Raw genomic sequence first — 13,245 nt, 5'->3', positions numbered from 1 at the left:
GCACACTTTCTAAGTCTGTTCTTTTATTAACACCTTGTAACAGACCCTCCGTCAACCGATGCTACTAGTGCTTACCAAGGACAATTAGCACCGCACCAGACACCATAAGCACTGCAGACCCCACGAACCGCCGCAGCTTGGTTCGGGTCTCGCTGTCTCCTATCCACCCTGGACAAGGCTCCAGTGGGTGAACCTCTCTTCCTTCAGCAGGAACAGCTCTTAGGAGAGCTAGTGATTATTCAATAAGAGACAGAACTCAGTATTGAGGGTGAAGTAGAACAGAAGGTTTATTGAACACACTGGCCTTTTATACGGTTTTCACAGCAAAGGTGACGCCCAGGTGGACCTAGTTGGGCACCGAATACAAAACATACAAGTCAATAAAAACAGAGGTTTACATTCAGATGCTCCCATACAGTGTACACAATCCCTCCCCTCTGCCTGTGATACAATTAACGACGGCAATAGACTAACTCAATTAACTTTAAGCAGAAAAAACATAAATTTTTACAAAGTCTGGAAAACACCCCAAAACATAACATATCCCCCTGATAGCCCTGATCTGGGTGAACAACATATCCAAAAAATCACACAGATCAGAGCAGGGGTTCAGGAAATTCCTGGAAGTCTCTTTTGACCGACCGCACGCACGCACATTTTCATGCCCAAAACAGGTCCAGAGAATTAGGCTGTGCGGCCGGTCTATTTTCAATGTTAAAAGTGCATTCCCGTCGAAGAGTCGAAGTCCCAGAGAAGGTAAAGTTTCAGCAGTGTTCGTGCCGTCGCGTGTCCAATTTGAGTTCCATGAACTTGACGACATAACACCGCTGACCTCGGTCGACTAATTAAAATGGCTGTCGCCACGTGTTCGAATGTCGAATGGCGGCCACTTCGGCTACTTCAACACTTCGGCTGTTTCTGAAGTGCTACTTCGAAAGTGTAAATATGTTCCAACAGTATTTAAAGAGGCAGAAACAGTGCCTTAAAACCAAATGAGTCACAGGGACCATAATACCAAGGTAAAAGGCTGGCCATGAGTCCTCTCCAAAAACGAATGGCCACACACCTGCATTTGCTTCCAAATTTGCGTCAGAATGACACATTTGCCAAACCAAATCGAGTGTAGTCTGATGATGTCACGGATTGAGCTGACACAGTTTTGAATCCACAGGACTCACTTGGAACTCTAAAATGACATTCTCCAATATCAAGCAAGCCCTACCTAATTATCCCGTCATGATTGCATTGTTGTGTTTATTTAGCCCAGTAGTGCATTCTTGTATTTTCCGCCCATTTGATATTTGACTCTTGGCTTGTTTATTGTTTATCCTGACCTCTATACTCTTTGATGTGACTTGAATTCCGTTTATCCTGTTTTCTCCTGTCCTTGGCCTCAGCTCATTCTCTGACTATTCTCCTGTAGCCCATGACATGGATAGTTTCTCCCTTGTTGAGTTCTGGGTTTGTATGTTTTAATTCCTACCCTAATCCTAAAAATGGCTGGATTTTTCCAGTTCTACTATTTTGAGCTTAAAGTTGATATTCACCATTCAAACTTTCCTGCATAACACTGAAAGTGATTTAATTCTTAATGATAGAGAATTGAGCTGTGAAACTGCACAATCAAGTCTATACATCACAACCAGGGCTGGCCCAACACATTGTGTTGCCTGGGTGCAGTGTCTGTGTGTGGTGAATGCAGTGTCTATTTGTAGTGTATGCAGAGTGAATATATAGATAGTGTGTGTAGTGGATGCAGTGTCTGTATTTATGTAGTGTATGTAGTTTGTGCACGGATAGGGGCTGCGAGGAGTGAGCAGTTTCTTTAAAATGTATAATTAGGTTAATTCTCCCCGTCATGTCTCTAAACTGTGGCCAGGGCGGGGGGACACTTTATTCCCTGGTGGTCTGGTAGCACAGCATGCTGTGTCATGTGAAGATAGGGCCCAAAGATCTAATCTTTCCCACCAGCAGCATGACCTCCTCTCTCACGAGCCACATGAGTGTGGTTGTGAGTTGCCATGGCAACACACCAAGCAGCATGTAAAGTATGCCAAAGCATTGCCATGGCAACCTGTGGCAACGCTCTTGCGACCCGCAAGGGAAGAGGACATGCTGCTGGTGGGGTAGATAAGATCTCTTCACAGGAAAATGTAGCAGACGGCCCCATAGCAGGCAAGTTAACGTGTACATGGGCATCAAAATGCCGCCCCTGTCAAAGTGCCACCTAGAACCATGGTCCCACCAGTATTAATGGACAGGCCAGCCCTGAGCACAATAACTTAATTATACTTAAGTTTCACTTTCCTCTGTTATGTCTTTCAAAGTACAGAAATGTGTAATTTACCCTGCACGTTGCAGCTTTAAATCCAAATCAAACAATGAAGCTAAAGTTATGTAAGGTTTTATAACACGCAGAATTACAGGTTGGATGCACCTATGCAGAAAAGAGGTAAAATGATAGCAAGAAGTATAATAATATCTTAGAGTGGTCAGGCTTAGCAGCAAATACATCCAGGGAGGTTATAAAAAATACTGGTAAAACAGGTAACATGTATAAATGTAGTCAAGCTATGGTATAGAATACCAAAAAAGGTGCGAAAATGGTCACATACCCCATTGAATTAGGTAAATAGAATTCAGAAATATTTAACCCCTTAAGGACACATGACATGTGTGACATGTCATGATTCCCTTTTATTCCAGAAGTTTGGTCCTTAAGGGGTTAAATGGCTCTGATTGTGTCATCCATGGTAGTGTGTAGCGTACGTTGTGCTGCTTCTTTTGTTGAGTTTTACTCACCTTTACTCCCTTTCCGCACTGGTCCTGCTACAGCCGCTTCACTTTACATGGCTGAGATCATCAAGATTCTGTTGGAAAGCATTGGGAGGCTAGTGCGTGACTGCAAGGTTAAAACTAAAGGGACAATGAGCCAAGTAGAGGTGGTCTGAGTGTCTTTAGTGGTCCTTTAACCTTGTCATAACCGTTAATAAAGCTTGACAGCACAAGCAAACAATAAAATCACATTTTAATACCACTTTATTTTCTAACTCCGTTAGTGCTATTTTTAGAAAAACAACCAGTGGAATTTGGATTGTAATCGCTACGATAACTGTTGTCAAAGTCATAAAATGTTTACAATCAGTCGCCAACATCAGATTGTAATAATTTTGTATGGAATGTATTTATTTATTTTATTTCTGTCTTCAGTATATCATAAACAGGCCATTTCTTCATACTCTACATGTGGATATTATAATTGTAAATATAATAGTTGGTATTTTTTTATTTTAATTGCATGGTAAACTACTCATGGAACAAATGATGAAATATTACTTAGTTGAGATCACTATTAAAAACAGTATTGAACCTAATATTAACAATCTTCTTGTTTACTTACATCAAGTTCTGATTTAGCTTCATTTAATCTCTCATGATCAGCACAGTCAACAAGAAAAACAATGCCATTAATGGCAGGGAGGTAGTTTTTCCACACTCTTCGAGCTAAAGTGAATACACAAAATAAATGTATTTATTTTGATGGATGGCATGGTATTGTTTTGATGCATGAGTGTTCAACGTCCTGGTGTAATTTGTGACGCTGCATGACATCAGCATGGATGCAAGAAGGATAAACAGTGTCCATATAGACCTGAAAATTATGCATGCTTTGTGACTTGCTGCAGTCACATAAAGGTAACCTTACAACTGCATATTAAACTAAAAAGGAAAAAAAGAAAAAGAAAAGAACTACCAGTAGGTGTCTAAATAGTTCAGTTATCACAAATGGATAAAATTTTACTTTTAATAAATCTTGTATAAAATCGTTAAAGAACGAAAAATGGTCAAAAAATAATCAATAATAAACGAAGACCGAGATATTCAGTCCATATTGGATTAGTGGGTATTGCTAGAACAGCACAAAAAGAAGAAATAAGAAAATGAATAGTCAATAAACTTATTTCTAATTGTAGTGTCCAAATAATCAGGACTAAATGGTGAAAAGAATATATATATATGTTTATCGATTGCACAAAGCTAGGAGACAATTGTCTTCACAATTAGCTAGCTAGACTCTTCTGCAGGGAGAGACTAGTGTAAAAAATGAGAATGTTTCTATTAGGCAGGATCTATATAGAACGCCTAATCACTTTAAAGTCTTAACAAAGTTATTCGGAACAAGAGTGCTATAGAAGGAGAAGACAGAGTGTAAAAAGTGCCTATGATAAGGTGTAGCAGGTAAATCTAACGTGCCTTCGTGGGCACCCCTTATCAAATGCCTATTCGGCAATGCTCATTTTTCTCAACCAGCATTGCCGGTACTTTGCGAGTTATCTTACTCCTTATGGGCATCCTGCGACCGAGTGACAGTCCACTATTAACAGTCCACTGTTTAATTGCTACTATTACGGGGGTGACTAGTGTTAGAGTAGACATTTGATAAGGGGTGCCCACGAAGGCAAGTTAGATTTACCTGCTACACCTTATCATAGGCACTTTTTACACTCTGTCTTCTCCCTCTATAGCACTCTTGTTCCGAATAACTTCGTTAAGACTTTAAGGTGATTAGGCGATCTATATAGATCCTGCCTAATAGAAACATTCGTTTCACCATTTAGTCCTGATTATTTGGACACTACAATTAGAAATAAGTTTATTGACTATTCATTTTCTTATTTCTTCTTTTTGTGCTGTTCTAGCAATACCCACTAATCCAAATTGGACTGAATATCTCGGTCTTCGTTTATTATTGATTATTTTTTGACCAGTTTTCGTTCTATAACGATTTTATACAAGATTTATTAAAAGTTAAATTTTATCCATTTGTGATAACTGACACTATTTAGACACCTACTGGTAGTTCTTTTCTTTTTCTTTTTTTCCTTTTTACAATTAACTATTATGGGGTTACCCCCCATTTTTTTGCATTATCTACCAGTACTGAATCTCATTAGGCTTATTTTTCTTTTTTATTCGAATTATGCATATTAAACTATCTCATAAAGCATTTGTAAGACTGTAGATATGATAGCAGCATAGTTCTGTCTTACCTTGGGCATGACCACCAAGATCAAATGTAGTAAATGTCATTCCAGCTATGGTCAATTCTTCTGAGGCTAAATGAAAAGGTTCATATAAAAACTCAGTGAATTAAAAAAACAATATGCAGTAAATGTAATATTGTGCTATTATCACAGATATATAGATAGATAAATAGATGGATAGATAGATAGATGCATAAATACATAGACAATTAGATATATGTATAGTAAATAGATGGATATATGCATGGACGATAAATATCTTTATATATAGCTCGATCTATCTACATACTATACATACATATACCTACTATTCATAGTTCTATCTATCTAAATACTGTACATATCTGTTTATCTTTTTTATCCATTCTATTTTCTGAATATTAATTTGTTGTTGTTTATGAAGACAATGTAACTATTTACAAGTGGGCCTATAAAATACAGAACGTAAAGAAAAGAACACTTTAGCACTAAGCAATGCTTACTTGGATGAAGTGTTGGAACATACTGGCCCATTCGCCCATCTTTGAGCATTTGCAGCAGTGTTGTTTTTCCAGCATTATCCAATCCTAAAAATACTAATTTTCCAGTTTTTTTGTATAAACCTAGAAAAACACACATGGCGATTGTATTATTACAAAATATGTTGATGGCATAGATGTCTAATTTTAAATTAACACCCTAAAAGTTCATTAGTACGTTCCTTGCCACCTCAGACATTATGGGCCTTAAAGTCCTTTAGGAAAGCAGCCCCACTGTGAGTCTCTTTCTCCCCCAACCCCTTTGTGTGTCTATTTTCTCCAGCCCCTCTGTGTGTATCATTCTCCCCAGGCCCTTGTGTGTCTATCCTCCCCAGCCCATTTGTGTGTCTCTTTCTTACACAGCCCCTTTTGTGTCTCTTTTTTACACAGACTCTTTCGTGTTTCTCTTTTCATCTTTCCCAGCCTCTCTGTGTGTCTCTTTCCCTACCTCAGACCCTTTGTGTGTCTCTTTCTCCTTTCTCCTCTATGTGTCTCTTTCTTCCCACTCAGACCATTTTTTGTATATTCCCTCAGCCCCTGTTGTGTCTCTTCCCCCAGCGCCTCTTGTGTCTCTCCCCTCCTCCTAGCCTCTTTTGTGTCTCTTCCTCCAGCTCCCTTTTGTCTATTTTCTCCATCCTCTTTGTGTGTCTCTTTTTGCCCCTTCCACATGCCCTCTGTTTGTCTCTTTCTTTCCCCCAGCCTGTCTATGTGTCTCTTTTCCCCCAGCCACTTTTTTTTTGTCTCTTCTCCTTAAGCGTGTCTCTTTTGCTCCTTCCTCTCTATGTGGCTCTTTCCACCCACACATTGTCTTTTTTTTCCATTCCTCAGCCCATTGTGTTCTCTCTTACCCCTCTCCCTTCCTGTGTCAGGACACCTGCCTTATGTAGCATGGCCAAGTGTATCACGGTATAGAATCTGCTGTATCCTTTACCTGGTCTGACAGGAAGCTATTTATTGCTCTCATAGATCATTTCCTGTCAGATGGGTAGCGTATACCCTCCCCTACTACTCCCCTTCCCTACCACTCTCCCCTACTGCCGGTCACCCATACTCTGTGCCCCCAGGGCAAGAAGGTAGCCTTCTGTTTCACCTTATGGTTGCGCTGACCTTGCAAATGGCAGCAGGTATGAAAAGCACTGCTTGAAGTCACACGTAATCTTACAGGCAATAACAATAAAATAAAGAGGAAGAAGACCCCCCTGAAAGCTACCTATTCACGTCCCGAGAAGTCCAATGACCGCTACTGCTTTCCTAGGCTGAGGGCCCAGAGGGGGAAGACCTTCATACCTATCCTACCCTATCAGAAGGAGCAACATCAACCTACAACCTCACGAGACACTGCTTGCGGTACTGAGAGCGACCGGAGCAGTGGGACCTGCACATGGGCTCTTGGGAAGACCTGGGGACGGTGGGGTAGCCAGTCTTGGATAGCCGGGACACCTTTTCCATACATAACCCAGATAGCTAGCATGGGTATCGGGTAAAGGCTTGCTGTGTCAGGGTGGGAGGTGTACATTAGTGCCCTGGTTAGCTACTGCAGTCTCCCTCCATACTTCTTTTATAATCTGAGATTAGTCAAGATGGGCCCTCTCACTCGTAATATTAAACCATTGTATGGAAGCCTGGTGTTGTTTTTTCTATGTTAGTCTGCCAAGTTTTATGTCACACATTTACACAGTTTAATCAGTATGATCTATCAGCACACGTGTTTTGGCTACTTAACTGATATATTGGACTTCATGTACTTATCGACTCATTCTTGTGCAAATAATAAATATAGAAATTCACAATGCTCTATTTACCTCTATCGTGGAATTAAGTGCCTTTCTCTTGGCTCTCTCTCAATTATTATTATTAAAAGATATGCCCTTTACACCTGACAGTCAGCACAAAGTGTGATGAAAAAGAAACAAAGGAAGTTATGTATAAAGAATAATTTTGATCAGAGATAGTCGAATTCGGCATGTTGCACAGAACACTGCACGTACCTGTGCGCACAGGTTGTGGCCTTTAACAAAGCCCTAGATAAGCCCCTGCAAGCGTTAAGGTGCACACGTTAATCATAGATCCAACGAAAAAGTTTTAATAATGGTTATGTTTTAAAGATCCTGGGTAACAAAGCCCACACACCTATCTATAAAAATAAATGTTGATGTTAGACTGCTCTATTTTGTGTTGTGGATTCTACTATTTTCTTTTTTATATTTAATATTTTTTATTGTGCATATTTGATTTTAACATATAAGCTGGTGGTGCCCCGACAGCAGTCCTCAAGCGCATTACTTCATACATCATTAGGAACATTGATAAAACGTGCACATTTTTTCTCTTAAGTGAGTGAGTATATTCATGAGGCTTAAGTGTCATGATGTCTAAAGAAGAGTGGTCACATGTTTTACGTTAGCTTATAGTTGAGCAGTAACATGTCAGTGAGTTTGCACAAGCAATGTGTCAGAGGGTGAGCGCAACATGTCAGAGTATTGTATGTTTAAACATACGGTAAATACAGGAAATTCAAATTGCAGGTAAACGTCGAGTAGCAGGCTTGCTACATACTTTATGCTTGTTTGTAATGCCTTGTAGGTTCAATCTAGCATATTATAAACCCAAACATGTGTAAGAGCCTAAGCCTGTTTTAAGTAATAGAGTAATGTAGGAGTAGCAACTAGGTTACATAGGTAAGTAGTGAGTATGCCTCTGGGGACCCGCTGCACAGGGAGACAAAGGATAATGCTAACGGCACATCTACATAGTAGCTGATCTGGGTTACCCCTCTGCCCCCTCCCTCCATCGGCTTGGCTAAGGGTGATAGGTGAGGCGTCCCAGTATAGTGGTAAACCCAGCTAGTTTGGCTCTGCCTGTCTCAGGTCGCAGCACAAGTTCGTTTCTGGCATCCTCCGATCGAGCTCTATCTGGAGTCGGCATCAGAGTCCACAGGTGTTTTCACCCAGAAGTCTGGCAGCAATGTGAGGTTTTTCCCTCCTTGAGGCTCCCGGTTTAGGTGAGTGGTCGTTGGAGAGTCTGTGCTGGGGTGCGAGTGGGTGCTGCCGATAGTATGTCTTCAACTGTTGGTCTTTCTGCTCCTTGGAGCCCGTGAGTGAGGGCAGAGGTTTTCCACAGCCTCTTTAGGGATTCCTCTTGCAGGCTGCTCAAAACTGGCTTTTTCGTGATGGCATAGGTGGCGGCCATTTTAGCTTCAGAGTGCGGGAGATTAAATTGTAGCATTCCCTTCCCCGCTGCCGCGGGCCCTCCAGTGGGGACCAGGATAACCCCCACGGTCCAAAGGGGGGGGGGGGGGGGGGAACGGGACCAGGACCACATCAAAGAGCCGGTGTGTGATAGCCAGGGGAGAAAGCAGGATGGTGGCCGTCCACCCTGCCTCTTCCTCGATTAGGCTGCAGACACCAAAGTCTTTTTTCGCCCTCCCGGGCTCCAAAAACTCCCAATCTCTGGGTCTGCTGCATCACCGACAGCCAAGTAGTGTTTTTGTTGTTATTTTAAATACATTTAGGCTTAGTAGCCGCATTTTTTCAGCTTATGGGGCTGATTCCCTCATGAGCCTCTCCAGCATGCGACCGGTCAGCATGGCGGTCCGGCCCCGCCCCCCAGGATTGCATTTTTAAGGTATTGGATGTTACTAATGAAAAGTTACCCATGCATTGTTTCACATTTTAAAAATATTTAATGCCATGACATCAATGACAAAAAAAAAAAAGAATGTCAAAAAAAAAAAAAGAAGAATTTTGGTGCAAAGTGGAGCAGCCATTATGGAAAACAATGAAATTAATATTCTGGTTGATTCTTTGTGTCATTATCAAATGCAATATGTGCCCTGGCTGGGCCAGGAATTACCGGTAACTGGTTTACAACTGTTATGGACAAAATACTTGAATGAATAAAATGTCTATTTTACTCTGTGTATTTGTGCTAAATTCAGTAACTGCTTCCCCTCCCCCTTTGTGCGTTTAGTAGCCATTTCCTCTCTAACCCTTCTCATCCTGCTCCCGCCTTCCCATCGAGCAAAGCCCTTGTGTAACAAAATGGAGATTCACTGTGTTAAATTGGCCTCCCCCTCCTTCTTTGTTCAGCAAACGGCACTCTCAAGAACTTGTCATGTGTAATAAAATGGTGCTGGGATACAAAGGAATGTCATGTGACGATGCTGGGGTCACGCCCAGTGGGATGGTATCAGGAAAGACCTCTTAACTTTTAGCCAATTGTTGAAGTATATTCTCTGTTATCTATGACTATGCATTTAACGTATTTCTGGCTTATAAGGGGCTCCCATCCCTCGGAATAAACACATTCCCCAAGTCTTTCAGCAACCTGCAACTTGTGTCCGATGTGAACTACTTTAAGGAAGTTGCACGCATATACTTATTCATTTGGACAGGGGCAGATATACAAAGATTATCAAACATTTGATTTGATCCCTAACACAATGACAAATAATACATACAGATAACTATACATTTATAAATATTGAACAACATTGAACATAAACGTCCATAAAAAGTCATGTTAGGTCATTTAGTCATTACTCCACCTGAAAGGGATTGAGACATACATTCAACAAAATAATGTATTGCTGCTACACAAAAAAATACATTATTTGTGTGACGTCCAGTAGCAGAGAGCCAAGCAAAGATTGCTTACCTGTTTAAAGTATATCAAGTTACTGTGTAGAACATGATTTAGCATATTTTCAAATTGATACCTTACCTAAAAACTGTAGAACACTGCTAAAACCATTGTAAATCCAACTAAATATGAAGGACATGTCCAGATGTTAATGAGCCTGAAACAGAAAAAAGAACTAAATTTAATAAAGTTTGTCCCTTTTGGTTTTATTATATACAGAAAATATCGGCTAGGAGCAGAGAGTGAAAAGAAACAGATTTTTATTACCTGAGCAAAGAACACTTTCAATATTCAGATTAATCAGATAATCTATCTTTTGGTCACGTGTTAATTTCATAAAGAAGAATGCATAAAAAATGAGTCAGCTAGATCTATAACAATTAACTATTCTCTATAGTCTATTTGTCAATAAATACAAGTCCTATGCTTAACCCCTTCAGGACCGGCCTGTTTTTGCGATGTTTGTACGTTAAGGACCAGAGCAGTTTTAACACTTTTGTGGTGTTTGTGTTTAGTTGTAATTTTCCGCTCTCTCATTTACGGTTCCCATACAAGTTATATATTGTTTTTTTCACGACAAGAAGGGCTTTCTTTACATACCAGTATTTATATTATGTCATATATTGTATTTAAAAAAAATAATAAAATATGGTGAAAAATATAAAAAAAAACATGTTTTTGGACTTTTACTTGAAAAATCTTTTACTTATCTACAAAAGCTAATGAAAAAAACTGCTAAATAGATTAAAAATGTTGTCCCGAGTTTAAAAACACCCAGTGTTTACATGCTTTATTGCTTTTTTTTTGCAAGTTATAGGCCTATAAATACAAGTAGGAAATTGCGGTTTCAATATATATGATACCGGAGAAACTGACGGAAGCCAAGCACAGAGAGATGGACACAGGTTTCTTCAGGAAGGAAGAGATTCTTTATTGGATCACCGATCGGGACTCAGAGGGACTAGCGTCACCAAAATACAGCAAAGTCTGAGTACTGAATACATAGAGTACATTCCTTATATAGCACTGTAGCTCCTCCCACAATTAACTACACCCACACATACCCTTAACCTATTTAATGAATAGAGTCTAAACTCATCCATCCGGTCTAACCACGTGGCTCATCTGATACAAAGGAGAGGGACGCGTAATTCCAGTTCTTACATTCCTGCACCTGGTCAGTACAGTGATGACAGTATCTTAGCTACGTGTAATTAACTAACTGATACTACAAACACATATACATACATATGCCTTGTGGCAATCTTAGCCTGCTAAACTTGTATTTTACTGGAATTACATCACATTCCCCCCTTTGATGCCTCTGATATTTCACAATTACTTGAGGCATCACTTAACCTTGGTTTGCATATACCTCAGGTTACCATGAACCAGACCAGACTTATCTTATGATGTGAATCTTCAACATTCATCTTCTTGCATTGGTTCTCCCTGATCTAGAGCCTTATACTTATATATCGCCATTATCTGTGCAGCAGCCTTCCTCTCTGCTATACTTCCTATCAGGCTTTGCACAGACCTAACTACTAAGGGTATAAGACACGGTAGGAGTAGACACAACAGTAAAATCAGTAGGACTCCACCTACCACTGCCTTAAGCCCTCCAAACCACTCATACCAGCTACCAAACCAACTACTTGGATTGTACCCTTTCCATACCTGAGTAGGCACATGCACTAGTTTAACCATATGGCTAGTAAGCTCAGCTATTGCTTGCCCTTCGTCATCTATTTGAAGACAGCAATTACTTAGGTTAAACTTCCCACATACACCTCCCTCTACTGCCAAAAGGTAATCCAAGGCTAATCTATTTTGGTAGACTGCGGTCCTCATCCTGGTGTTATGCTTCGCTAGAAGATTGAGCGCTTGTGATGTTTCATTAGTGATAATCTCAACCACCGCCTGTAACCTTATAATACGGTTGAGCATATAAATAGGGGTTCTATAACCAAAGGTACCATCTTCTGCCCACGTGGCTGGCCCATAATAATCTATGATACGCTGGGGAGGCCATTCATTATCTTCCCAGGTGCCTATCTCTAAGGGTCCCCTTTTCTTCCTATGATTCACATCATACACTTTAACACCTAAAGTCTCACCTGTTTCAATCGGTAACAAGAAGAAGGATGGTTTGAGCATACCCAACACACATGCCCCTTCCCAGTCCTGTGGCAGCTCCGAATAGGCTTTCTTACCACAGATCCAGTACAAATTTGCTGGGGCTCTCCAGGTAGATGTGATGGATAGATCAAACCACACGTCCTTTAAATTGGCATATCTAGCAAACGGGTTAGATGGTTCTGAGACATTTGAAGCCGACCACCAAGTTGTATTCTTTGTATCATCATCATAAGCTTTTTGCCCTAGACAAGTTAATTCTCCTACAGAAGTATTATACATTATTCCTTTCCTTGCTATGCAAACATAACCTATGATGGAGGTCTTTAATCTCCACTCAGATTTACCTCTAACACTCATATGATAATCGGCTTGTGTAGATATTAATTGGTCAACTGCCTCAGAACCGGACATTACCTCCTTTGCTTCCCAAGGCCATTGGTCTCCCATGTTAGTACCTCCACACACATAGCAGTTGGTAACATTAAGACTACCGGCAATACTTTCAGCTAGGTCAATGAACAGGTTTTTAGCATTATGGGGGATCTTATTATCTATACTCATCTCTTCATAAAAGGAATGGTATACTTGATGAGTCTGGGAGGATACCGTATCAGTCTCTATTCCTATAAACAATAATGTCCCAGGATCTAAACCCGTCCCGTATATCTGAAACCCAAATAAATTTCCATACTTATCTAGGAACTTGTCGGGGTTATTAATAAGTATATGGACTGGGTTGCATTCCATAGACTTACAATAAGGGCTAGTCGGCAACTTAGTCACTATCATGTCTTTGTCTACTGTCTGTCCCCAAGTTGCCCACCCCACACAAGACCAATATGGACAAAAGTTATAGTCTTTATTTGGGCATCTAGGACTCACATATTTATTTTTACTAC

At 40.4% G+C, this 13,245-nt stretch overlaps 1 protein-coding gene across 1 annotated transcript in view; it reads right to left on the bottom strand.

Annotated features, from left to right (window-relative positions):
• Window positions 1-13,245, bottom strand: part of SAR1B (secretion associated Ras related GTPase 1B) — a 78,416-nt gene that overhangs the window by 12,320 nt on the left and 52,851 nt on the right. The window contains exons 2-5 of the mRNA XM_063447475.1: window positions 10,286-10,361; window positions 5,528-5,647; window positions 5,052-5,117; window positions 3,401-3,504 (exon numbers count right to left, since the gene is read on the bottom strand). Of these exons, the coding sequence (XP_063303545.1) occupies window positions 3,401-3,504; window positions 5,052-5,117; window positions 5,528-5,647; window positions 10,286-10,343 (348 nt within the window). The 5' untranslated portion in view covers window positions 10,344-10,361. The remainder of the gene's footprint in view (window positions 1-3,400; window positions 3,505-5,051; window positions 5,118-5,527; window positions 5,648-10,285; window positions 10,362-13,245) is intronic.

Source organism: Pelobates fuscus, chromosome 3 (genome assembly GCF_036172605.1).
Source record: "Pelobates fuscus isolate aPelFus1 chromosome 3, aPelFus1.pri, whole genome shotgun sequence".
NCBI classification, from domain to species: Eukaryota; Metazoa; Chordata; class Amphibia; order Anura; family Pelobatidae; genus Pelobates; species Pelobates fuscus.
Note: the sequence above shows the minus strand (reverse complement) of the source record. Positions and strands in the feature narration are given on the sequence as shown.